The 27,341-nt window shown below is 51.0% G+C and overlaps 1 protein-coding gene across 1 annotated transcript in view; it reads left to right on the top strand.

Moving 5' to 3' along the window:
- Window positions 1–26,153, top strand: part of fhip1b (FHF complex subunit HOOK interacting protein 1B) — a 41,794-nt gene extending 15,641 nt beyond the window's left edge. Inside the window, exons 5-12 of the mRNA XM_067985558.1 lie at window positions 3,116–3,202; window positions 4,597–4,764; window positions 8,473–8,552; window positions 11,095–11,264; window positions 15,137–16,432; window positions 18,943–19,121; window positions 20,473–20,635; window positions 25,341–26,153. Of these exons, the coding sequence (XP_067841659.1) occupies window positions 3,116–3,202; window positions 4,597–4,764; window positions 8,473–8,552; window positions 11,095–11,264; window positions 15,137–16,432; window positions 18,943–19,121; window positions 20,473–20,635; window positions 25,341–25,636 (2,439 nt within the window). The 3' untranslated portion in view covers window positions 25,637–26,153. The remainder of the gene's footprint in view (window positions 1–3,115; window positions 3,203–4,596; window positions 4,765–8,472; window positions 8,553–11,094; window positions 11,265–15,136; window positions 16,433–18,942; window positions 19,122–20,472; window positions 20,636–25,340) is intronic.
- The last annotated feature ends 1,188 nt before the right edge of the window (window positions 26,154–27,341 follow it).

Genomic DNA, 27,341 nt, shown 5'->3' with positions numbered 1-27,341 from the left:
CCCCAAATAGTCAGAGGGAGATAGAAGAGCAAATATGTAGGCAAATTTCTGAGAAGTGCAAAAAGAGTAGGGCAGTAATAGTAGGGGATTTCAACTACCCTAATATTAACTGGGAAAGAATCAGTGTGAAGGGTATGGAGGGAACAAAATTCTTAAATTGCATTCAGGAGAACTTTTTTAGCCAGTACGTAGCAAGCCCAACAAGAGAGGGGGCAGTTCTGGATTTAGTTTTTGGGAATGAAGCTGGACAGGTGGAAGGAGTATCAGTGAGAGAGCATTTTGGTCGTAGTGATCATAATACAGTTAGTTTTAGCATGGTTATGGAAAAGGACAAAGATAGAACAGGAATAAAAGTTCTCAATTAGGGAAAAGCAAATTTTACTAAGCTAAGAAATGATTTAGCAAAAGTGGACTGGAAACAGCTACTTGAAGGTAAATCAGTGTCACAACAGTGGGAGACATTCAAGGGGGAGATTCAAGGGGTTCAGAGTAGACATGTTCCCACAAAGAAAAAGGGTGGGACTGCCAAATCTAGAGCCCCCTGGAGTCGGCCATACGGCCCCTCGAGCCAGCTCTGCCATTTATTAAGATCGTGGCTGATCTTCGACCTCAACTCCGCTTTCCCTCCCTTTCCCATATCCCTTGATTCCCTTAGTGTCCAAAAATTCATCGATCTCAGTCTTGAATATACTCAACGACTGAGCATCCACAGCCCTCTGGGGTAGAGAATTCCAAAGATTCACAACCCTCTGAGTGAAGAAATTCCTCCTCATCTCAGTCCTAAATGGCCGACCCCTTATCCTGAGACTATGCCCCCTAGTTCTAGACTCTCCAGCCAGGGGAAACAGCCTCTCAGCATCTACCCTGTCAAGCCCTCTAAGAATTTTGTACATTTCAAAGAGATCTCCTCTCATTCTTCTAAACTCCAGAGAATATAGACCCATTCTACTCAATCTCTCCTCATAGGACAACCCTCTCATCCCAGGAATTAATCTAGTGAACCTTTGTTGCACGACCTCTAAGGCAAATATGTCCTTCCTTAGGTAAGGAGACCAAAACTGCACACAGTACTCCAGGTGAGGTCTCACCAGAGCCCTATATAATTGCAGTAAGACTTCCTTACTCTTGTACTCCAACCCTCTTGCAATAAAGGCTAACATACCATTTGCTTTCCTAATTGCTTGCTGTACCTGCATGTTAACTTTCTGTGATTCGTGTACAAGGATACCCAAATCCCTCTGAACACCAACATTTCTTGGTCTCTCACCTTTTAAAAAATATTCTGTTTTTCTATTCTTCCTACCAAAGTGAATAACCTCACATTTCCCCACATTATACTCCCATCTGCCACCTTCTTGCCCACTCACTTAACCTGTCTATATCCCTTTGCAGACTCTTTGTGTCCTCCCCTCTTTCCCGTTTAGCTTTGTATCATCAGCAAACTTGGATACATTACACTCGGTCCCTTCATCTAGTATATAGCACAGGAGGAGGCCATTCGGCCCATCTTGCCTGTGCCGGCTCTTTGAAAGATCTATTCAATTTGTCCCATTCCCCTGTAAATTTTTTCCCTTCCAAGTATTTATCCAATTCCCTTTTGAAAGTTATTATTGAATCTGCTTCCACCGCCCTTTCAGGCAGCGCATTCCAGATCATAACAACTCGCTGCGTAAAAAAACGTTTCCCCAACTCCCCTCTGGCTCTTTTGCCGATCACCTTAAATCTGTGTCCTCTGGTTACCGACCCTTCTGCCACTGGAAACAGTTTCTCCTTATTTACTCTATCAAAACCATTCATGATTTTGAACACCTCTATTAAATCTCCCCATAACCTTCTCTGTCTAAGGAGAACAACCCCAGCTTCTCCAGACTCTCCACATAACTGAAGTCCCTAAATCATTAATATAGATTGTAAATAGCTGAGGCCCAAGCACTGATCCTTACGGCACCCCACTAGTTACAGCATGACCACCTGAAAATGACCCGTTTATCCCTACTCTCTGTTTTCTGTCCTTAACCAATCCTCTATCCATGCTAATATATTACCCCCAATCCCATGAGCCCTTATCTTGTGTAACAACCTTTTATGTGGCACCTTATCGAATGCTTTTTGAAAAACCAAATATACGACATGCACTGGTTCCCCTTTATCCACCCTGCTAGTTACATCCTCAAAAAATACTAATAGGTTTGTCAAATATGATTTCCCTTTCATAAAACCATGTTGACTCTGCCTAATCATATTATGATTTTCTAAGTGCCCTGTTACCACTTCCTTAATAATGGATTCCAGCATTTTCCCAATGACTGATGTCTGTAGTTCCCTGTTTTCTCTCTCCCTCCTTTCTTGAACAGCGGGGTTACATTTGCTACCTTCCAATTCTGGAAGATGAAGTTTAGTGGTAGGTCGGCAGCTGGACATTTTCCTTGCCTTGTGGCCAATTTATGTTTCTAGGAGACGTGACAGGAGGGACAGGTGCACAGTGGGTGCTGTAGTTAACATCCTCAAGGGGAATTTTCCTGAAGACTGCCTAGTCCTCGGCATGCCTGCAGGACAAGGGGACACAGGTACAAACGGGGGAAAAAGGTTCAAGACCAAGGTCAGGAGGCCCTTCACATCACAGAGAGAGTGAATAGTAACCGGGAAAGGGGGAGGGGCAAAACATCCAGAATCATTCAAGGGGCAATTGGAGGCGATAATGGGGGCAATTAGAGGTTTCTATGGAAGGATGACCTAGATGGATTCAATGGCATCCCTGATTTTAAAAAAACATTATCTGGGCATTATCACATTGCTGTTTGCGGGATCTTGCTGTGCACAAATTGGCTGCCCCGTTTCCTACATTACAACATTGACTACACTTCAACAAAAAAAGTGCTTCATTGGCTGTAAAGAGCTTTGGGTTGTCCTGAGGATGTGAAAGGCGCTATAGAAATGCAAGTTCATTCTTTTCTTTGGTTTACGAGCACAGAGCTGGGATCTCAGTGAACCTGGGCCTGCACCTCTCAGGTCTGCTCACATCAGTCCTTCAAATATCTTTTGAGTCTCACGGATTGGACCTGCACCCTGGAATTTTTGTCTTGTTTATCAAAAGTTTGGTATCTACTTTTTCTAGGTAGCCCATCCTCTCGTCCGGAACCAGCTGGTGGATTATGTTCACAACGGCTTCTTGGTGCCTGTCATGGGGCCCGCACTCCACAAGGTAAGCCGGAGGCCTGCCTCACGTCCCACTCGCCCATCATACCCCACCCATCTGCAGTGGCCCCCTGTCGCCGCCCTCTTCCGCCCAAAGCACTGAATTCCAAATCCTCCTCCTTATTATTAAAAACCCTATTCACGACCTCGCCCGCACCCACCCCCCCCCTTACCTCTGCTCCAGCCCGTGGCCTCTTGTGTATCTCCCCCGTCCACCCCCAAACACACTTCTCCATTGGTGAAAAACGTTCAGACATTCCAACCCCGGCGTCCAGTTAATGCTGCACCCCACGAGCGGCCAGCTGCCCCTGGGACCGCGACTGGCGCCCGTAGCTCAGTGGGTGGCACTCTCGCCTCTGAGTTAGGAGGTTGTGGGTTCGAGCCCCACTCCAGAGACAAGGCACAAAATCCAGGCTGACCCTCCCAGTGCAATACTGAGGGAGTGCTGCACTGTCGGAGGGTCAGTACTGAGGGAGTGCTGCACTGTCGGAGGGTCAGTACTGAGGGAGCGCTGCACTGTCGGAGGGTCAGTACTGAGGGAGCGCTGCACTGTCGGAGGGTCAGTACTGAGGGAGCGCCGCACTGTCGGAGGGTCAGTACTGAGGGAGCGCTGCACTGTCGGAGGGTCAGTACTGAGGGAGCGCCGCACTGTCGGAGGGTCAGTACTGAGGGAGCGCTGCACTGTCGGAGGGTCAGTACTGAGGGAGCGCTGCACTGTCGGAGGGTCAGCACTGAGGGAGCGCTGCACTGTCGGAGGGTCAGTACTGAGAGAGCGCTGCACTGTCGGAGGGTCAGTACTGAGGGAGCGCTGCACTGTCGGAGGGTCAGTACTGAGGGAGCGCTGCACTGTCGGAGGGTCAGTACTGAGGGAGCGCCGCACTGTCGGAGGGTCAGTACTGAGATGAGACGTTAAACCAAGGTCCCATCTGCCCTCTCAGGTGGATGTAAAAGATCCCACGGACACTAATTCGAAGGAGAGCAGGGGAATTCTCCCAGTTTCCATGGCCAATATTTATCCCTCAATCAACATCATTAAAACAGATTATCTGGTCATTATCACATTGCTGTCCGTGGGATCTTGCTGTGCACAAATTTGCTGCCGCATTTCCTGCATTACAACAGTGACTACACTTCAAAAAGTGCTTCATTGGCTGTAAAGAACTTTGGGACATCCTGAGATTGTGAAAGGCGGTGTAGAAAAACAAGCCCTTTCTTAAAAGAGGCCAGTGGACAAATTTCGTGTGACCACTGCACCCAGATCGCCCACTGGATTCGGGCTTGGTCCCAGGACCAAGCCACAGTGTCTGATCCGCCCTTTGTCGCGGAGACCGCTCCGAATCGAAGCTTTCAGTTGCGAAAGGTCATTCTGAGCTCACTGTGTGCTCGTTCTGATCTCTGCAGACGTCCATTGAGGAGATGATCGCCAGCACGGCCTACCTGGACCTCTTCCTGCGCAGCATCACGGAGGTGGCACTTCTCAAAACCTTCCTGCGATTCGTGGTCCTGCACAGGCACGAGAATATCACCATCCTCGACACTTTGATCAGCCGCATCAGCAGCAACTCCAGGGTGAGTCTCAATTTGGCCGGAGCTCCGGAGAGTTCAGTTTCTCCTTGCCTGTAGTCGCCGTGTGTTGGTCACCTCTCGGTGCCTCATCCAAACGCCCCTTCTCCGCGCGTCAACCTAGACAGTGAGTGCCAGCCGGGTGTGACACGTGTCAGCCGGGGCTCAGTGGGCAGCACTCTCGCCTCGGAGTCAGAAGGTCGTGGGTTCAAGTCCCCACTCCAGAGACTTGAGCCCATAATCCAGGCTGACACTTCCAGTGCAGTACTGAGGGAGCGCTGCACTGTCGGAGGGTCAGTACTGAGGGAGCGCTGCACTGTCGGAGGGTCAGTACTGAGGGAGCGCTGCACTGTCGGAGGGTCAGTACTGAGGGAGCGCTGCACTGTCGGAGGGTCAGTACTGAGGGAGCGCTGCACTGTCGGAGGGTCAGTACTGAGGGAGCGCTGCACTGTCGGAGGGTCAGTACTGAGGGAGCGCTGCACTGTCGGAGGGTCAGTACTGAGGGAGCGCTGCACTGTCGGAGGGTCAGTACTGAGGGAGCGCTGCACTGTCGGAGGGCCAGTACTGAGGGAGCGCTGCACTGTCGGAGGGTCAGTACTGAGGGAGCGCTGCACTGTCGGAGGGTCAGTACTGAGGGAGCGCTGCACTGTCGGAGGGCCAGTACTGAGGGAGTGCTGCACTGTCGGAGGGCCAGTACTGAGGGAGCGCTGCACTGTCGGAGGGCCAGTACTGAGGGAGCGCTGCACTGTCGGAGGGTCAGTACTGAGGGAGCGCTGCACTGTCGGAGGGTCAGTACTGAGGGAGCGCTGCACTGTCGGAGGGTCAGTACTGAGGGAGCGCTGCACTGTCGGAGGGTCAGTACTGAGGGAGCGCTGCACTGTCGGAGGGTCAGTACTGAGAGAGCGCTGCACTGTCGGAGGGTCAGTACTGAGGGAACGCTGCACTGTCGGAGGGTCAGTACTGAGGGAGCGCTGCACTGTCGGAGGGTCAGTACTGAGGGAACGCTGCACTGTCGGAGGGTCAGTACTGAGGGAACGCTGCACTGTCGGAGGGTCAGTACTGAGGGAGCGCTGCACTGTCGGAGGGTCAGTACTGAGGGAGCGCTGCACTGTCGGAGGGTCAGTACTGAGAGAGCGCTGCACTGTCGGAGGGTCAGTACTGAGGGAGCGCTGCACTGTCACAGGGGCCGTCTAATGAGACATTAAATTGAGGCCCTGTCTGCCCTCTCAGGTGGATGTAAAAGATCCCACAGCCATATTTCAAAGAAGAGCAGGGGAGTTCTCCCCAGTATCCTGGTCAATATTTATCCCTCAACCAACATCACTCAAACAGATTATCTGGTCATTATCTCACTGCTGTTTGTGGGATCTTGCTGTGCACAAATTGGCTGCCAAAATCGTCACACTTCCTACGAAACAGTTCCATCCTGTTTCAAATAATAAAACTCCTGTGTTACATCTTTTCAATTAAAATGTAGCTAGGACAGGGCCACAAGTTTTTATTTTTAAATGGACACCCTGGCTGCTGTTCACGATAAGAATTCCTGTAACCTTTTCTTGTTTTGAGAGCGTGTTTTGTAATACGTGTTAATGGCACTGTGACTCCCACTGGTTTCTGTCATGTCTGCTGACATGTTGTAGCTCGCTGAGACCACAAAGTTGGCCAACCAGACTTCAGATTCCAACAGAGTCACAGACCAACTCCTTCACTCAGCTATTTCGCATCCACCCAGTTGGTAGAAATAATTAATAGTTTTTCATCAGGCTATTGAGAAAGAGTTGGAGCTTCCTTCAAAGACACTGCCTGTTGTGACAGGCCTGCTTTTAGCTTGAGCCATTAGAAACTGATTAGGCCAAGTTCTGCTCTATCCTTTCATTATGCCTTTGGTTCACTCAGGAACAGGAGTACTGTTTTACAGAGATGAGCCAGAACATCACAGACGTAGGCAGTCCCATTAGGGGCTCCCATTTTAGTCAACTCAAGCTGAGTTAAAGGACTCTAACAATTTTGAAGCATTTTATTTTGGTTACAGGAGATGATTGAAAATGTCAAAAAGTCATCTGATAAGAACATAAGAAGTAGGAGTAGACTACACGGCCCCTCGAGCCTGCTGTTGCGCTTCTATATAAATTTACACCTTACAATAAATATAATTTGAAGTTTAGCCTGAAATTCATACATACAGAGGGGCTGGGTTGGATGTTGGGTGTGAGGGGTTAGGTGTTTGGTGTGTGCAGGATCGGATTGAGGGTTTGGTTTGAAAGGGGTTGGGTTGGGTGTTGGGTGTGACAGGGGTTGGGTGTGACAGGGGTTGGGTGTGAGAGGGGTTGGGTTGGGTGTTGGGTGTGAGAGGGGTGGTGTTGGGTGTGAGAGGGGTGGTGTTGGGTGTGAGAGGGGTGGTGTTGGGTGTGAGAGGGGTGGTGTTGGGTGTGAGAGGGGTGGTGTTGGGTGTGAGAGGGGTGGTGTTGGGTGTGAGAGGGGTGGTGTTGGGTTGGGTGTGAGAGGGGTGGTGTTGGGTTGGGTGTGAGAGGGGTGGGGTTGGGTTGGGTGTGAGAGGGGTGGGGTTGGGTTGGGTGTGAGAGGGGTGGTGTTGGGTTGGGTGTGAGAGGGGTGGTGTTGGGTTGGGTGTGAGAGGGGTGGGGTTGGGTTGGGTGTGAGAGGGGTGGGGTTGGGTGTGAGAGGGGTGGGGTTGGGTGTGAGAGGGGTGGGGTTGGGTTGGGTGTGAGAGGGGTGGGGTTGGGTGTGAGAGGGGTGGGGTTGGGTTGGGTGTGAGAGGGGTTGGGTTGGGTGTGAGAGGGGTGGGGTTGGGTTGGGTGTGAGAGGGGTGGGGTTGGGTGTGAGAGGGGTGGGGTTGGGTGTGAGAGGGGTGGGGTTGGGTGTGAGAGGGGTGGGGTTGGGTGTGAGAGGGGTGGGGTTGGGTGTGAGAGGGGTGGGGTTGGGTGTGAGAGGGGTGGGGTTGGGTGTGAGAGGGGTGGGGTTGGGTGTGAGAGGGGTGGGGTTGGGTGTGAGAGGGGTTGGGTTGGGTATGAGAGGGGTTGTGTTGGGTGTGAGAGGAGTTGGGTTGGGTTTTGGGTGTGAGAGGGGTGGTGTTGGGTGTGAGAGGGGTGGTGTTGGGTGTGAGAGGGGTTGTGTTGGGTTTTGGGTGTGAGAGGGGTTGGGTTGGGTTGGGTGTTGAGTGTGAGAGGGGTTGGGTTGGGGATTTGGTGTGAGAGGGGTTGGGTTGGGTGTGAGAGGGGTTGGGTTTTGGGTGTGAGAGGGGTTGGGTTGAGTGTGAGAGGGGTTGTGTTGTGTTGGGTTGGGTTTTGGGTGTGAGAGGGGTTGGGTTTTGGGTGTGAGAGGGGTTGTGTTGGGTTGAGTGTTGAGTGTGAGAAGGGTTGTGTTGGGTGTGAGGGGGGGTTGAGTTGGGTTTTGGGTGTGAGAGGGGTTGGGTTGGGGGTTGGGTTTTGGGTGTGAGAGGGGTGGGGTTGGGGGTTGGGTTTTGGGTGTGAGAGGGGTTGTGTTGGGTGTGAGGGGGGGTTGAGTTTGGGTTTTGGGTGTGAGAGGGGTTGGGTTGGGGGTTGGATTTTGGGTGTGAGAGGGGTTGGGTTGGGGGTTGGGTTTTGGGTGTGAGAGGGGTGGTGTTGGGTGTGAGAAGGACTGGGTTTTGAGTCCCTGTTTCCTTCTCGCTGACCGTTTTCTTGCAGCTCTGTAACTCTGCCCTCGATCTTCCCCCAGCTTTGTATGGTGTCCCTCAGTCTCTTCAGGACCTTGCTGACCCTCAGCTGTGAGGACATCATGCTTCAACTCGTACTCAGGTAACTGGCAGTGTGTGACCACGGGACACTGGAGGTGGGCGGGACACTGACCCATACCTCGGATACCTCAGGAAGGATATATTGGCCTTGGAGGGGGTACAGCCCAAATTCACCAGAATGATACCGGGGCTAAAGGGGTTAAATTATGAGGAATGTTCCCATAGACCGAGCTTGTATTCCCTCGAGTTTAGAAGGTTGAAGGGTGATCTGATTGAGGTATTTAAAATGATAAAGGGATTCAATAAGGTAAATACAGAAAAACTATTCCCTCGGGTAATTACCTGGATTAGCTGTGTCTTCCTTTTTAAAAATGCGCCCTATATTGGCCACTCTCCAATCCTTCGACACACATCCACACTCAATAGAGCCTGAAATATAATTTCTAGGCCCTCCGCAATTTCCTGCCTCCCCTCCCTCATGGTCCTGGGATTTATCCCATTGGGCTTTGACTTATTTTAGTTTCACTAACTTCTCTTATATATAAAAAATATTTTATCCATCACAATATTGCTCATCTCCCTCTCACTCACTTCAGGATTGATCTCCTCTCCGATATCCTTCTCTTTAGTAAAGACCAATGCACAGTGAAGACTTAGTAAATATCTCCACCGTTTAATGATCAGCTACAGATTGACAGTCGTCTCCTCGGGGGTCCCATCTCACTGAAAACAATTCTCTGATACTGATATATTTGTGAAATACTTTACAGTCCCTTTTTTTGAATTTTTGTCCTCGACTCCCACGGTTGTCCTTATCCTGCTCTTAATTTTTCTTATTTTCCCACAATCTCCTTTAGTTTGTTCATTATTATTCTTATTGTCCCACAAAGACCCCCTTCTTCAATTTTAATTGGTTCCTAACCTTTATTTATCCATTGGTTTTTAAAACTCTCAGTAGTTTCCTTCTGTTTTAATGGAATGTACTTATTCTGTACCTTTGCAATCTCTCTCTTTAAAACATCCTACTGTTTTCCTACAGTCCCATGTGCCGATTTCTCCTTCCACCTCACCCCAGCTAGCTCACTCCAACCTGGTCTAATTTTTGTACTGACTTTTTCCCTTTCTAGTTGTATCTTAACCCTTATCATATTCTGGGCACTACTCCCACGGTGCTCAACCCGTTTAGCTCATCGACCTGATCATTGCATTCCTCATCAGCAGACCTAGCAACAGCTCCATCCTAACCTCCTGACGAACACCACCAACTTGCATTTATTTCGTGCCTTCAACATAGTAAAATGTCCCAAGGCACTTCACAGGAGCGATTATCAAACAAAATTTGACACCGAGCCACATAAGGAGATATTAGGACAGGTGACCAAAAGCTTGGTCAAAGCGGTAGGTTTTAAGGAGCATCTTAAACTAGGAGAGAGAGAGGCGGAGAGGTTTAGGGAGGGAATTCCAGAGCTTAGGGCCCAGGCAGCTGAAGGCACGGCCGCCAATGGTGGAGCAATGAAAATTGGGAATGTGCAAGAGGCCAGAATTGGAGGAGCGCAGAGATCTCGGAGGGTTGTAGGGCTGGAGGAGGTTACAGAGATAGGGAGGGGCGAGGCCATGGAGGGATTTGAACACAAGGATGAAAACAAGTTTAACAACCTGCTTGAGGAAGGAGCCCCATGCACATTGCAGGAATTCCATTCCCTTTATTCCCTCTCTGTCCCCATCGATAATTGGATAATTAAAACCTCCCAGAACAATAATTATGTTATTCTTATTTGTCTCTTTAATCTGACTGCAGATTTCCTCTTCCATTTCCTCCCAACAATTTACCAGAATGGAGAAGCTGGGGTTCCCCTTAGAGCAGAGAAGGTTAAGGGGAGATTTAATAGAGGTGTTCAAAATTCTGACTGGTTTTGATAGAGTAAATAAGGAGAAACTGTTTCCAGTGGCGGGAGGGTTGGTAACCAGATTTAAGGTGATCGGCAAAAGAACCAGAGGGGAGATGAGGAGAATTTTTTTTACGTAGTGAGTTGTTCTGATCAGGAATGCGCTGCCTGAAAGGGCGGTGGAAGCAGATCCAATGATAATTTTCAAAAGGGAATTGGATAAATACTTGAAGAGGAAAAATTTGAAGTCGCTCTGGGGAAAGAGCAGGGGAGTGGGACTAATTGGATAGATCTTTCAAAGAGCCGGCACACGCACGATGGGCCGAATGGCCTCCTGTGCTGTAAGATTCTATGATTCCGTTTGGAGGCCTGTTTTAAAAAAAAAACCCCGACTAACGTGACAAGTGCTCTGTTGAGTTTTGTAAACTCAATCGGGTGCAGGTCTCTCACACAATGAACAAGCCAGAGGTGATGAACTGTTGCTGGCCTCGATGATATTGTGGTGTCATCAATGACTGCAGGACCCTGCAATGGACTCTATAAGACCGAGAACCCATTTGTTAATCTTGGATCTCCCTCCCTCCCCTCCCTCTCTCCCCTCCCCCTCCCTCCCTCCCCTCCTCTCCCTCTCCCTCCCCCTCCTTCCCTCCCCCTCCTTCCCTCCCCCTCCCTCCCTCACTCCCCTCCTTCCTTCCCCCTTCCCCATGACCCTGGCAGGTATCTGATTCCCTGCAATCATGTGATGCTCAGCCAGCGCCGTGCCGTCAAGGATCAGGATTTTTACGGGAAGACTGCAGACAAGTTCCTGTCCCTGATCCCAGAATGCTGTAAGCCGGAGAACCTGGGAGGCACGGAGCGAGAGGAGGAGCATGCGATCTGGTCGAAAGGTGAGCTTCCACTTTGATTAATCCCGACAGCTGAAAGGGAGCATGTGGGGGGTCGGACAAATCGTATGGGGGAGGGAGGGCGAAGGAACTGAGAGGATCGAGGGAGGGGGAGAGGAACAGTAAAGTTAAAGAGTGATTGTGACGTCGAGGGAGAGTAAGGAAGGGCCAGGGAACGACCCCAAGATATTGGAAAATCCTTCACATGGCTGGATGTCCATCAGACCCATCCCACCTCGTTCATCTCTGCTCCCCCACCACAATATCCAACCATTTCTTAAATGATTCCGGGGTTTTTGTTCCCAGACACAGAATTATGTCCCATGGGTGGATGGTGTTTGCGCATCAACAAAACTGCTCCTCGTGTCACCTGATCAATTAGCCGTTCACCAATTTGAACCCGTGCGTCGCTATCCCATGTCAGAGATGTGAGCAGAGCTGCTGAGAGGTGCAGGCCATGGGTCCCCAACATCCCATTCTCAGTCTTCGTACAGCAAAGAAAAGAAGAAATAACTTGCATTTCTACAGCACCTTTCACCACCTCAGGACATCCCAAAGCACTTTACAGCCAATGAAGTACCTTTGAAGTGTAGTCACTGTTGTAATGTAGGAAATGTGGCAGCCAATTTGCGCACAGCAAGATCCCACAAACAGCCATGTGATAATGACCAGATAATCTGTTTCAGTGATGTTGGTTGAGGGATAAATATTGACCAGGACACCGGGGAGAACTCCCCTGCTCTTCTTTGAAATAGTGGCCGTGGGATCTTTTACGTCCACCTGAGAGGGCAGATGGGGCTTCGGTTTAACGTCTCATCTGAAAGACGGCACCTCCGACAGTGCAGCGCTCCCTCAGTACTGACCCTCCGACAGTGCAGTGCTCCCTCGGTACTGACCCTCCCACAGTACAGGGCTCCCTCGGTACTGACCCTCCGACAGTGCAGCGCTCCCTCGGTACTGACCCTCCGACGGTGCAGCGCTCCCTCGGTACTGACCCTCCGACAGTGCAGCGCTCCCTCAGTACTGACCCTCCGACAGTGCAGCGCTCCCTCAGTACTGACCCTCGGACAGTGCAGCGCTCCCTCAGTACTGACCCTCCCACAGTGCAGCACTCCCTCAGTACTGACCCTCCGACAGTGCAGTGCTCCCTCAGTACTGACCCTCCGACAGTGCAGCGCTCCCTCAGTACTGACCCTCCGACAGTGCAGCGCTCCCTCAGTACTGACCCTCCGACAGTGCGGCGCTCCCTCAGTACTGACCCTCCCACAGTGCAGCGCTCCCTCAGTACTGACCCTCCCACAGTGCAGCGCTCCCTCAGTACTGCACTGGGAGTGACAGCCTGGATTGCTCGAGTCTCTGGAGTGGATCTCAAACCCACGACCTCCTGACTCAACAACAACAACAAAAAAATGTAGTAAAACGTCCCAGTCTGCTTCGCAGGAGCCACATAAGGAGATATTAGGACAGGTGACCAAAAGCTCGGTCCAAGTGGTAGGTTTTAAGCGGCGTATTAAAGAAGGAGAGAGAGAGGCGGAGAAGTTTAGGGAGGGAATTCCAGAGCTTAGGGCCCAGGCAGCTGAAGGCACGGCTGCCAATGGTGGAGCGATTAAAATCGGGGATGTGCAAGAGGCCAGAATTGGAGGAGCGCAGAGATCTGGGAGGGTTGTAGGGCTGGAGGAGGTTACAGAGACAGGGAGGGGCGAGGAGGCCATGGAGGGATTTGAAAACAAGGATGAGAATTTTAAAATCGAGGTGTTCCCGGACTGGGAGCCAATGTAGGTCAGTGAGCACAGGGGGTGATGGGTGAACGGGACTTGGTGTGAGTTAGGATACGGGCAGCAGAGTTTTGGATGAGCTGAAGTTTATGGTGGGTGGAAGGTGGGAGGCCGGCCAGGAGAGCATTGGAATAGTGGAGACTCAGAAGCGAGAGTGACACCCACTGAGCCTCGGCCTTACTCCCGCCATCTTCGTTCAGTATTGTTCCCAGCTCTTGGTCACGGAGTTGCGCATTTTTATAGCATCCCATGATCAGCGTCCTGGAGACCCGGGACCTGTTCACTATGGCCGATCTATGGAACGCCCATCTTGCACAGCAGCGAGAATTCCTCCTGTGCTCTGATACAAACTGAGCAACAAAAATGATTCCAGGTATCGGGAACTTCAGTTCTGTGGAAAGATTACGGAGGTTGAAGTTGTTTTCTTTTGAAACAGGGCGACTTTGAGGTGACCTGACAGAAGTTTTCTGGATTCTGAAGGGAATTAACTAAACTAATCCAGGGAAATACTTCCCTGTGTTGAATGGTTCAAACCCCAAGGATACGAGTAAAAAATGAGGGAGTTTAGAGGTAAATCAGGGGGAATTTATTCACCCAAAGGGGAATTGAGTTGTGCATATGGTGAGAAGGTGGGTAGGTGGGATTGTGGCATATGGGGGTAGGTGGGGTTGGGGGTATTGGTGATATGAGCTGAGAACCGAGCCTACATGACCCCTACTGACCCCCACTGATCCCACAGTGGGCAAGGTTGGCAGTTCAGATCTAGGCAGCTAGAAGGACTGGATTGTGGAATTTGATCCCCGAAAGATCTCTAAATCCCATGTAATAAAAACAGAGTTGAGCTTGTTCTGTGACCATAAACCACGACCCCGGTGAGAGTGACCCTTGGGTTAGAGAGGTAAATATCCGTGCTCCATCCTGTGGCTGACACGAGTTACTGCAGGGATTAGACGTTTACTGAGTGGCCTGACTCACACTGGTGGAATTCTCAATCCCATTCATGTGGTTTGTTCTCTTTCTGAAAGGTGGGCTTGTTTCATTGCTGTTTGCAGTGCTCAAATTGGCCACCATGTTTTGTCATATTTATTCTCAGGATGTGGGTGTCATTGGCGAGGCCGGCATTTATTGCCCATCCCTAATTGCCCTTGAGAAGGTGGTGGTGAGCCGCCTTCTTGAACCGCTGCAGTCCGTGTGGTGAAGGTTCTCCCACAGTGCTGTTAGGAAGGGAGTTCCAGGATTTTGACCCAGTGACGATGAAGGAACGGCGATATATTTCCAAGTCGGGATGGTGTGTGACTTGGAGGGGAACGTGCAGGTGGTGGTGTTCCCATGTGCCTGCTGCTCTTGTCCTTCTAGGTGGTAGAGGTTGCGGGTTTGGGAGGTGCTGTTGAAGAAGCCTTGGCGAGTTGCTGCAGTGCATCCTGTGGATGGTACACACTGCAGCCACAGTGCGCCGGTGGTGAAGGGAGTGAACGTTTAGGGTGGTGGATGGGGTGCCAATAAAGCGGGCTGCTTTGTCCTGGATGTTGTCGAGCTTCTTGAGTGTTGTTGGAGCTGCACTCATCCAGGCAAGTGGAGAGTATTCCATCACACTCCTGACTTGTGCCTTGAAGATGGCAGACAGGCTTTGGGGAGTCAGGAGGTGAGTCACTCGCCGCAGAATACCCAGCCTCTGACCTGCTCTTGTAGGCACGGCATTTATATGGATGGTCCATTAGAGTTTCTAGTCAATGGTGACCCCCAGGATGTTGATGGTGGAGGGCCTGGCTGTACATGTACCAAACCTGCGGCCTCCATCACCTGGAAGGATAAGGGCAGCAGGTGAGGATCACCTTGCTCGAAACACCCATATCCCAAGAATGGATGTTTTTTTTAAGTTGACTGTAAAGCGTTTTGGGACGTCCTGAGGTGAAAGGCACTGTAGAAATGGGAGTCCGTTCTTTCTTTTCCCTCCACTGATTCTACAGTTATGGTTACGCTCTCCTGCTATTCCCGGGGCGGGAAGCCGGTTATTTAGAAGGTGCTGGTGGTCCAAATGAGGAACCATCGGCACCGGGTTCACCAGCCTGGTCAGCTCATTATCTTCCTGTCTGTCCCCAGCTCACGGGAGTCCGAGTATTGACACGTCGTCTGTCACGGCCGCGGTGCCCAAGCCCTCGACTCCCTCCCGCATCGCATTCTTCATGAGGCAGCAGGGCACGGGCTCCGAGGTGGGTAACACTCCCCGATCTCCAGGAGGGGGCACGCCCGACTCGCCCGCCTGCAGCCCCGCCCATGGCAAGTGGGAGGAGGTCTCCGAGCTGGACTCGAACTACCTGGAGTACCTGCGAGATGCCAGGCACCACATCGACCTCTGTGTCAGGGCCTGCGGCAAGTGGTCAGCGCCGTACGATGGGGAGAAGCCAGACCCTCGCACTGCCCCACCCCTCCCGTCCGATGCCAATGTCATCAACCTCTGTTTGGATCACTTTGGTCCGGAGCAGCGAGGGGAGAGTTCACTCCAGCCCTCCAGCCAAACCGAAGAGCGGCTCAAACCGGACACTTACGCCAAGAGGGACGGGCTGGAAAATGGCGACTGGGACGTAAAGTACAATAATCGGAGTATCGTCATCACGCCTCGGAGCAAGAAACGCGGCCTGCAGAGAGAAACGGGGCCGAGTGACCCCGGGATGCAGCTGGCCTCGGCCGCTAAACGTGACGAGCCCCGCACAGGCCAGGAGCGGGCGGGTGGGAAGCAGTGCGTCAGCTCCTTACTGAACGGCTCTGGCGGGACAGATGGGGGAGGGAAGCTTCCCGGAGCCTCGGAGCGGAGCGAGAACTGCCTGGTGGTGAAGAAGGTACGGAGGGACGGGCCCGAGCGAAACCGCCAGAGGAAGGAGGGGCGAGTGAGTGGGGACTGGAAGGGAGAGGCTCTGGGAGACCAGGCCCGCCGCCTCCATGGATCGCCAGCGGCCGAAGGGACGCAGAAACGCGAAGCAGCACCCGAGGGTTGTCCGGAGGGCGCGTCCAGCATTGCTCAGCCCACAGCAAAGTCCGAGAGCATCGACAGCCTGATAGACGAGCTGCTGGACCGGGCGCCCGCTGAGGCCAATGGGAAAGGGCTCAACGTCGAGAAGTTCAATGGGAAAGGGCTCAACGTCGAGAAGTTCACGGAGGAGTTGCGGGAGATGGAGGCCCAGATGGCAGGCCAGGGCCAAGTGGAGGAGAGGGCTGAAGACGGAGGGGGCCTGTTGTCCGAGGAGGAGGAGGAGGAGGAAGAAGAGGACGAGAGCTTCTCCTCGCATAACAACAACGACTGCCCGGCAGCCCATGGGAGTCGGGCGTTAGCGAGAGTCGAGGCGCAGATAATAGTCAGCCCTCAGCGACCTGGGCAAGCTCAGCCGCAGCCTTTCACAGGTAGGAGGGCACAGGCCCAGGGCAAACACAGGAATGTTACACTAAACCTTTATAAAACACTGGTTAGGCCTCAGCTGGAGTATTCTGGACACCACACTTTAGGAAGGACGTCAAGACCTTAGAGAGGGCTCAGAAGAGATTTACTGGAAAGTAACTGAGGGACTTCAGTTATGTGGAGAGACTGGAGAAGCTGGGGTTGTTCTCCTTAGAACAGAGAAGGTTAAGGGGAGATTTAATAGAGGTGTTCAAAATCATGAAGGGTTTTGACAAAGTAAATAAGGAGAAACTGTTTCCAGTGGCAGGAGGGTCGGTAACCAGAGGACACAGATTTAAGGTGATTGGCAAAAGAGCCAGAGGGGGAGATGAGAATATTTTTTATGCAGCGAGTTGTTCTGATCTGGAATGTGCTGCCTGAAAGGGCGGTGGAAGCAGATTCAATAATAACTTTCAAAAGGGAATTGGATAAATATTTGAAGTGGAGAAAATTGCAGGACTATGGGGAAAGAGCAGGGGGAGTGGGACTAATTGGATAGCTCTTTCAAAGAGCCGGCGCAGGCACAATGGGCCGAATGGCCTCCTTCTTTGCTATATCATTCTATGAACTGTCCAGACCATTGGTGCAGTGGGTCAGGAGGAGCACTGGCCGGTCACTGGGAGGGCAGCAGACACCCTCAGGGCCTGTGTGCGCCCAGTGGAAATGCCTGCAGGAAAAGTAAGGCCCATGGTGCCCATGGAGGGGGCTGAGCTATTTGAAGGGCTTAAAATGATTAAGGCACTCGCTACATTAGATAGAGAGAAACTATTTCCTCTGGTGGGGGGAATCCAGAACAAGGGGGCATAACCTTAAAATTAGAGCTCGGCCGTTCAGGGGTGATGTCAGGAAGCATTTCTTCACACAAAGGGGAGTGGAAATCTGGAACTCTCTTCCCCCAAAAAGCTGTTGGAGCTTTTAAGAGATCAGTAGGATTTTTGTTGGGTAAGGGTATCAAGAGATATGGAGCAAAGGCGAGAAAATGGAGTTGAGGTGCAGATCAGCCATGATCTGATAGAGTGGCGGAACAGGCTCGAGGGGCTGAATGGCTTCCTCCTGTTCTCATGCCAGTTCTTGTGTTAGTAACCGCGCGTTGCTGGGCAGTTTGAGTGGTGATTGGTGCAGTGAATGTGCACACTGTCGGACGAAGGCTGGCCGCTCGCTTATAGTTCATTACAGAACTACACCAGCATGATCCTAACTTAAATTAAACAGTGACCAGGGTTTCGTCACCCGGGGGTCGTCGTTAGCACATTCCTGCAAAATTGGTTTGTGCACCATGTGACGTGAAAGTGTGTGACCTGAAGAAATCGAAGTGCAGGGCCAGTTATTTATTTCAGGCCAGGCACGCTTTCTCACAGTCTTGCTTTCTCTGTCTCTCACTCACTTGCTTTCCCCCTCTCTCTCGTCCTCTCTTTCTCTGTCTCTAACTCTTAATCTTGTGCGAGTTAGTTAGTTAAGGATGTGCTCTCACTCTTTACCCTCAGTTTCTCTCTGTCTCCCTCGTTCTCTCTCTCTTGTTCATTCTCCCTCCTTCTTCTGTCTCTGTCTGCCTCTCTCAGTCTCTCTGCTGATTTGACATTAGTTACTTCAGGTAGTTCTCACGTGCGTGCCTCTCTCCCTCGTGAGTTTCTTATTTCTGTTATTTCTGTGGAGTTGTGTCCCAGGTATTGATCACAAGTCTGATCTGTCTGCACTCTCTGTCTGTGTCTCTGTATCCCTCTTTGTGGTGAGTTAGTCTGTGCTCTCTCGGATGTTGATTACCGTGTTCTCTCTCCCTGCCTCCTTCTCTCTGTCTGTCTGTCTCTGTATGTGTATCTGTCTCTCTCTGTCTGTGTGTGTGTCTCTCTCTGTCCCTTTCTTTGTCTCTCTGTCTCTCTCGCTGTCTGTGTGTGTGTCTCTCTCTCTTTGCTCTCTGTCTCTGTGTATGCCTTTCTCTCCCTCTCTCTCTCCCTCTCCCCCTCCCTGTAGTGAGTTAGTGTGTGCTCTCTCAGATGTTGATTATCTCTCTCTCTCTCTCCCCACCCCCCCATCTCCCTACCTGACATCTCTCTCTCCCTCTCTCTCTCTCCCTCCCTCTCTCTCTCTCTCCCTCCCTCTCTCTCTCTCCCCTCCCTCTCTCTCTCCCCCTCTCTCTCTCTCTCCCCCTCTCTCTCTCTCTCCCCCTCTCTCTCTCTCTCCCCCCTCTCTCTCTCTCCCCCCTCTCTCTCTCCCCCCTCTCTCTCTCCCCCCCTCTCTCTCTCTCCCCTCTCTCTCCCCCTCTCTCTCCCCCTCTCTCTCTCCCTCTCTCTCCCCCTCTCTCTCTCCCTCTCTCTCTCCCTCTCTCTCTCCCTCTCCCCCTCTCTGTAGTGAGTTAGTCTGTGCTCTCTCAGATGTTGATTTTCTCTCTCTCTCTCTCCCTCCCTCTATTTTGGTCTCTGTGGTGAGTTAGTCTTGCTCTCTCAGATGTTGATTGCCTCTCTCTCTCTCTCCCCACCAGGTTCGTTTATCGCAGTTCTGTTTTCCAAGCTGGAGAATATGTTACAGAACTCACTCTACGTCAATTTCTTACTAACTGGAATTATTGCACAGCTAGCTTGTTACCCCCAACCCCTCCTCCGCTCCTTCCTACTCAACACCAACATGGTATTCCAACCCAGTGTCAAGTCTCTCATCCAGGTAGGACCCCACTACACTGAGCACTGATTTATAAAGCTGACACCACATGCCTGCCTACCTGCCAATTAGCATTCCTGTCGGCCCAGAGTGTTGCATATCCAGAGCAGCACTGGGAATGTCAGCCTAGGTTGTATGTTGAAGTCTCTGGAGTGGGACTTGAACCCATATCCTTCAGACTTCGAGGTGGGAGAGTGCTACCCACTGAGCCGAAGGCTGATTCATTCCAACCATTGGCCCCCCCCAGCCCAGGGGCGGATTGGCCGTAGTCCTGCCAGTGGTTCCAAAGTTCTGTATTATTGACACTCCTCTTTCTCCGTGAGACTCCCCCCGGTTGAGCCAGCCCACTGACCCATACATATCCGAAGACCCTGATTCTCAGCCTCTGATTCAAACAGTAATGTGATAATGACCAGATAATCTGTTTTTAGGTGTTGTTTGAGGGATCGATATTGGCCAGGACACCAGGGAGAACTCCCCTGCTCCTCTTCAAAATCGTACCACTGAGACGGGGCCTTGGTTTAACATATCATCACTCCCTCAGTACTGACCCTCCGACAGCTCAGCGCTCCCTCAGTACTGACCCTCCGACAGTGCAGCGCTCCCTCAGTACTGACCCTCCGACAGTGCAGCGCTCCCTCAGTACTGACCCTCCGACAGTGCGGCGCTCCCTCAGTACTGACCCTCCGACAGTGCAGCGCTCCCTCAGTACTGACCCTCCGACAGTGCAGCACTCCCTCAGTACTGACCCTCCGACAGTGCGGCACTCCCTCAGTACTGACCCTCCGACAGTGCGGCGCTCCCTCAGTACTGACCCTCCGACAGTGCAGCGCTCCCTCAGTACTGACCCTCCGACAGTGCAGCACTCCCTCAGTACTGACCCTCCGACAGTGCGGCGCTCCCTCAGTACTGACCCTCCGACAGTGCGGCGCTCCCTCAGTACTGACCCTCCGACAGTGCGGCGCTCCCTCAGTACTGACCCTCCGACAGTGCGGCGCTCCCTCAGTACTGACCCTCCCTGGAATGGGACTTGAACCAATGACCTTCTGACTTAGAAGTGAGAGTGCCACCCACTGAGCCATTGTTGACAGATAGCAGGAGTCATAGGACAGTGATGAGGAGCAGGAGCCTTGGCTGATGTTTCTCCCTCTCTATCCCATGGGTACTGAGGCCAGTTTTAGCTCCCCCTGTTGCTGGCCCAGCTAACTCTGTACAGACCAGGAAGCAATGCTGGGATCTCCGCACTATACTGGACTGGCCATCCCCCCACTTGACTTGTACTCGTTGTAGGGACTGAGAGCGCTAACTGCAATTCCTTTGTTTTAAGCCTTTTCTGTGACCCCTCACCCCTCAGGTACTTGGGTCGGTGAAGAACAAGATTGAGGTGTTTGCCGCCACGCAGGAAGACTTTCCCATGATGCTCTATAAAGCCAGGAAATATTTAATCGCCAGAGGGAAGCTCGATTGGTCAGAATCCCCCAACTCTGTACCCCCACTCCGACGCTCGGAGAACCTTGGTAAATCTCGCTCCCTACTTTTTACTTTCCCTCCTCTCGGGTTCCATTTTTGGTCAGACCAGGATAGGCCGATCGGCTGGGTGGAATTCGTACCCTTCAAAACAGTTGACTGGCCACGTCGTTCCGGTTCCATATATAAGAACATAAGAAATAGGAGCAGGAGTAGGCCAATCGGCCCCTCGAGCCTGCTCCGCCATTCAATAACATATGTGAGCTTCTGTTCCGTGTATCCTAGACCTTCCTGTTCTGTGATCCCCAATCCCTGTCCATCCTGTTCATATCCCAATCTCAATCCCAGTCCCTCCGGTTAAAATCCCAATCCAAGTCCCTCCTGTTAAAATCCCAATCCATCCTGTTAAAATCCCAATCCCAATCGCTCCAGTTGAATCCCAATCCCAATCGCTGCTGTTGAATCCCAATCCCAGTCCCTCCTGTTAAAATCTCAATCCCAGTCACTCCTGCTCCAATCCCAATCCTAGTCCTTCCTGTTAAAATCCCAATCCTAGTCCCTCCTGTTAAAATCCCAATCTCAGTCCCTCCTGTTAAAATCCCAATCCCAGTCCCTCCTGTTAAAATCCCAATCCCAGTCCCTCCTGTTGAATCCCAATCCCAGTCCCTCCTGTTCAATCCCAATCCCAATCCCTCCTGTTCAATCCCAATCCCAGTCCCTCCTGTTTGAATCCCAATCCCAGTCGCTCCTGTTCAAATCCCAATCCCACTCCGTCCTGTTAAATTCCGAATCCCAATCCCAATTCTTCCTGTTCGAATTGCGGACCCTCCTGTCCAAACAGCATCATATGGGGTCCGCTTTACGTTTAGTTGATTAATTTCCTCCTCAGACTGATACCCAGTTCTATTTCAAACATGTTGGTGTACTCTGATAGACCCATGTACTAAATTATTAACCGTGCTCTAAGTGTATGAGTCGGTGAGTGTACGGGTGTGTTTAACTGTCGGTGAGTGTACGGGTGTGTTTAATTGTCGGTGAGTGTACGGGTGTGTTTAATTGTCGGTGAGTGTACGGGTGTGTTTAATTGTCGGTGAGTGTACGGGTGTGTTTAATTGTCGGTGAGTGTACGGGTGTGTTTAACTGTCGGTGAGTGTACGGGTGTGTTTAACTGTCGGTGAGTGTCCGGGTGTGTTTAACTGTCGGTGAGTGTACGGGTGTGTTTAATTGTCGGTGAGTGTCCGGGTGTGTTTAATTGTCGGTGAGTGTCCGGGTGTGTTTAATTGTCGGTGAGTGTCCGGGTGTGTATAACTGTCGGTGAGTGTACGGGTGTGTTTAATTGTCGGTGAGTGTACGGGTGTGTTTAATTGTCGGTGAGTGTACGGGTGTGTTTAATTGTCGGTGAGTGTACGGGTGTGTTTAACTGTCGGTGAGTGTACGGGTGTGTTTAACTGTCGGTGAGTGTACGGGTGTGTTTAACTGTCGGTGAGTGTACGGGTGTGTTTAATTGTCGGTGAGTGTACGGGTGTGTTTAATTGTCGGTGAGTGTACGGGTGTGTTTAATTGTCGGTGAGTGTACGGGTGTGTTTAATTGTCGGTGAGTGTCCGGGTGTGTTTAATTGTCGGTGAGTGTCCGGGTGTGTTTAATTGTCGGTGAGTGTACGGGTGTGTTTAATTGTCGGTGAGTGTACGGGTGTGTTTAATTGTCGGTGAGTGTACGGGTGTGTTTAATTGTCGGTGAGTGTACGGGTGTGTTTAATTGTCGGTGAGTGTACGGGTGTGTTTAATTGTCGGTGAGTGTACGGGTGTGTTTAACTGTCGGTGAGTGTACGGGTGTGTTTAACTGTCGGTGAGTGTACGGGTGTGTTTAACTGTCGGTGAGTGTACGGGTGTGTTTAATTGTCGGTGAGTGTACGGGTGTGTTTAATTGTCGGTGAGTGTACGGGTGTGTTTAATTGTCGGTGAGTGTACGGGTGTGTTTAATTGTCGGTGAGTGTACGGGTGTGTTTAATTGTCGGTGAGTGTCCGGGTGTGTTTAATTGTCGGTGAGTGTACGGGTGTGTTTAATTGTCGGTGAGTGTACGGGTGTGTTTAATTGTCGGTGAGTGTACGGGTGTGTTTAATTGTCGGTGAGTGTACGGGTGTGTTTAATTGTCGGTGAGTGTACGGGTGTGTTTAATTGTCGGTGAGTGTACGGGTGTGTTTAATTGTCGGTGAGTGTACGGGTGTGTTTAACTGTCGGTGAGTGTACGGGTGTGTTTAACTGTCGGTGAGTGTCCGGGTGTGTTTAATTGTCGGTGAGTGTACGGGTGTGTTTAATTGTCGGTGAGTGTCCGGGTGTGTTTAATTGTCGGTGAGTGTCCGGGTGTGTTTAATTGTCGGTGAGTGTACGGGTGTGTTTAATTGTCGGTGAGTGTCCGGGTGTGTTTAATTGTCGGTGAGTGTACGGGTGTGTTTAATTGTCGGTGAGTGTACAGGTGTGTTTAACTGTCGGTGAGTGTACGGGTGTGTTTAATTGTCGGTGAGTGTCCGGGTGTGTTTAATTGTCGGTGAGTGTCCGGGTGTGTTTAATTGTCGGTGAGTGTCCGGGTGTGTTTAATTGTCGGTGAGTGTACGGGTGTGTTTAATTGTCGGTGAGTGTACGGGTGTGTTTAATTGTCGGTGAGTGTCCGGGTGTGTTTAATTGTCGGTGAGTGTACGGGTGTGTTTAACTGTCGGTGAGTGTACGGGTGTGTTTAATTGTCGGTGAGTGTACGGGTGTGTTTAACTGTCGGTGAGTGTACGGGTGTGTTTAATTGTCGGTGAGTGTACGGGTGTGTTTAATTGTCGGTGAGTGTACGGGTGTGTTTAATTGTCGGTGAGTGTCCGGGTGTGTTTAATTGTCGGTGAGTGTCCCGGTGTGTTTAATTGTCGGTGAGTGTACGGGTGTGTTTAATTGTCGGTGAGTGTCCGGGTGTGTTTAATTGTCGGTGAGTGTCCGGGTGTGTTTAATTGTCGGTGAGTGTACGGGTGTGTTTAATTGTCGGTGAGTGTACGGGTGTGTTTAATTGTCGGTGAGTGTCCGGGTGTGTTTAATTGTCGGTGAGTGTCCGGGTGTGTTTAATTGTCGGTGAGTGTCCGGGTGTGTTTAACTGTCGGTGAGTGTCCGGGTGTGTTTAACTGTCGGTGAGTGTCCGGGTGTGTTTAATTGTCGGTGAGTGTCCGGGTGTGTTTAACTGTCGGTGAGTGTCCGGGTGTGTTTAACTGTCGGTGAGTGTCCGGGTGTGTTTAACTGTTGGTGAGTGTCCGGGTGTGTTTAATTGTCGGTGAGTGTACGGGTGTGTTTAATTGTCGGTGAGTGTACGGGTGTGTTTAATTGTCGGTGAGTGTCCGGGTGTGTTTAATTGTCGGTGAGTGTACGGGTGTGTTTAATTGTCGGTGAGTGTACGGGTGTGTTTAATTGTCGGTGAGTGTCCGGGTGTGTTTAATTGTCGGTGAGTGTCCGGGTGTGTTTAACTGTCGGTGAGTGTCCGGGTGTGTTTAACTGTCGGTGAGTGTCCGGGTGTGTTTAATTGTCGGTGAGTGTCCGGGTGTGTTTAATTGTCGGTGAGTGTCCGGGTGTGTTTAACTGTCGGTGAGTGTCCGGGTGTGTTTAACTGTCGGTGAGTGTCCGGGTGTGTTTAATTGTCGGTGAGTGTCCGGGTGTGTTTAATTGTCGGTGAGTGTCCGGGTGTGTTTAATTGTCGGTGAGTGTCCGGGTGTGTTTAATTGTCGGTGAGTGTACGGGTGTGTTTAATTGTCGGTGAGTGTACGGGTGTGTTTAATTGTCGGTGAGTGTCCGGGTGTGTTTAATTGTCGGTGAGTGTCCGGGTGTGTTTAACTGTCGGTGAGTGTCCGGGTGTGTTTAACTGTCGGTGAGTGTCCGGGTGTGTTTAATTGTCGGTGAGTGTCCGGGTGTGTTTAACTGTCGGTGAGTGTCCGGGTGTGTTTAACTGTCGGTGAGTGTCCGGGTGTGTTTAACTGTTGGTGAGTGTCCGGGTGTGTTTAATTGTCGGTGAGTGTACGGGTGTGTTTAATTGTCGGTGAGTGTACGGGTGTGTTTAACTGTCGGTGAGTGTACGGGTGTGTTTAACTGTCGGTGAGTGTACGGGTGTGTTTAATTGTCGGTGAGTGTCCGGGTGTGTTTAACTGTCGGTGAGTGTCCGGGTGTGTTTAATTGTCGGTGAGTGTACGGGTGTGTTTAATTGTCGGTGAGTGTCCGGGTGTGTTTAATTGTTGGTGAGTGTCCGGGTGTGTTTAACTGTTGGTGAGTGTACGGGTGTGTTTAATTGTCGGTGAGTGTACGGGTGTGTTTAACTGTCGGTGAGTGTACGGGTGTGTTTAATTGTCGGTGAGTGTCCGGGTGTGTTTAATTGTCGGTGAGTGTCCGGGTGTGTTTAATTGTCGGTGAGTGTCCGGGTGTGTTTAATTGTTGGTGAGTGTCCGGGTGTGTTTAACTGTTGGTGAGTGTACGGGTGTGTTTAATTGTCGGTGAGTGTACGGGTGTGTTTAACTGTCGGTGAGTGTCCGGGTGTGTTTAACTGTTGGTGAGTGTCCGGGTGTGTTTAATTGTCGGTGAGTGTACGGGTGTGTTTAATTGTCGGTGAGTGTCCGGGTGTGTTTAATTGTCGGTGAGTGTCCGGGTGTGTTTAATTGTCGGTGAGTGTCCGGGTGTGTTTTGTAACTCCGGATATAAAGATTGCGCCTGTGACTGAACCTGTTGTGTGTTGTATTTGTCAGTGAAGAGCCGGAAGCCCTCACTCGGTGAGCTGATTCTGCGACACACTAACAGTCCCACCAGGGCACGACAAGCTGCCCAGCTCGCACTCCAACATGTGCGAGAAGGTCAGGTCCTACACGCCCTGACGGGGAGTTCAATCTTCAAGAGTTCTGCGGAGAAGCAGAACGAAGCACTCCGTGTGAAGAACGCCGTTTACTGCTCCGTTATCTTTGCGGAGTTCCTGAAGGAGCTGGCGGCCATCGCTCAGGAGCACACTGTCACCTCACCCTTTCTACTCGAAGACAGGGAGGAGTGACCGCAGGACACGGAGAGCAGGGAGTCGGCCAGCCAGCCAGCAAGCAACACTCGCACTGACCCGGAGTGCGGACTCCGCTCACTTTAAAGTTCACCATGCCGTCCAGGATCTGTAAATAAGGCACCCAACACTCCGGCAAGTGGAGCTTCAGAAGTTTCGATCTTAATTCCAAGTTCTTCATCGGCTTCTGGAAGCGGAATATTTTCCGTGATGTTCCCATCAGGTCTCCATAGTGTGCTGCTGATAGCGTTCCCTCCACCGCTGGTCTGGCTGCCCTCCTGAGACGCATCTCTCACTGGGCATTGTGCAAAAAGAACAAAAACACCCTCTCTGACCTCAGCTGCACGTCAGGGGGAATGAGAGAGAAAGAGAGATCAATCCTCGGGAAATCTTGGATCGGGCTGCAGGTCCAAAGACTCAAACACACACAAGCAGCCATTTTATGATGATGTAGAGCAGAGATTTCTGCTGTGTAAATGTTGCAATATTTTTTTAAAAAAACAAACGTCTTCTCAAAGTTCATTTCGTTTCTCTTTTTAAACCTGACCTTTTCTTGTAGGGGACAAGCTTTTTGATGAACAAGTCTTTGGGTGGTTGCGGCGTGAGGTACAGATCTCCCAGGTTTTCATTCTCTATATCTCACCCCCTACTCCGGGGTAACCAGTAAATCCTCCACGGTGCCGACACACCTCACCCATTTACTGACTCCCACCAGCTCCTTTATTTTATGTAATTTAAATGTAGGTTTATGGTCAGATTTTGCCAATTGGAGACTGGTGAGGTCCCTGAATGAAGCAGCTCCTCCGCAGAGGTTGCATTTCCTGACCTTTTATTTTCCACGTTTTCTCTCCTCCTCCTCCTCCTTTAAAGGCGCAGGCTGGTCCTTAGTTTCAATCCCACCGGAAACCTGTACTTCCGGGTTTCCCGTCAGGAATTCCACACACCCCCACCCTCACCCCCGCCCCCCTGCCTCCACTGCCTTCCCGCCTCCGTGTTAAAATTTAGGCCAATGAGTCTACAACTGACCCAGACATGAGGTGAGGAAAATCCCCAGTGGGGGAGAGCTCAGGGAACCATAGGCTCAAAGTCATACAGTTACCACAGGTCATGTCTTAAATTACTCATATATTGTATCGCAAAACGTTATTCTCTGAAAGAAATCTCTCTAATTTGCATTTGAATGAATCAATACTCTGTTCCCACCGTCTCCCTCGGGAACCTGTTCCATATATTGACCACTCGCTCACTGAAATAATGTTCCCCGCAGATTAGTTTTGAATTTACCCCCTTCAAATGCAGGCCGTGTCCTCTGGTTTTACTATTCTGAACAAGGTGAAAGAGCTTGTCATGGTCGACATTATCCAGTCCCTCTGTTTCTATCCTCTCTGCTGACTTTGCACAAACTCTGACCCACTGCATCACCCAGTCCCCAATCACACAGGCAACATCTTCATAGGAATATGGGGGGTTGGGAAAGACTGGCAGTTTTGTGGGCACCGCACTTTAGGAAAGATGTGAAGGCCTTAGAGAGGGTGCAGAGGAGATTTACTAGAATGGTACCAGTGATGAGGGACTTGAGTTACGTGGAGAGACTGGAGAAGCTGGGATTGTTCTTAGAACAGAGAAGGTTAAGGGGAGATTTAATCGAGGTATTCAAAATCATGAACGGTTTTGATAGAGTAAATAAGGAGAAACTGTTTCCAGT

This window comes from Heptranchias perlo, chromosome 6, assembly GCF_035084215.1.
Source record: "Heptranchias perlo isolate sHepPer1 chromosome 6, sHepPer1.hap1, whole genome shotgun sequence".
Taxonomy (NCBI): Eukaryota; Metazoa; Chordata; class Chondrichthyes; order Hexanchiformes; family Hexanchidae; genus Heptranchias; species Heptranchias perlo.
This window is presented reverse-complemented; position numbering and strand designations above follow the sequence as displayed.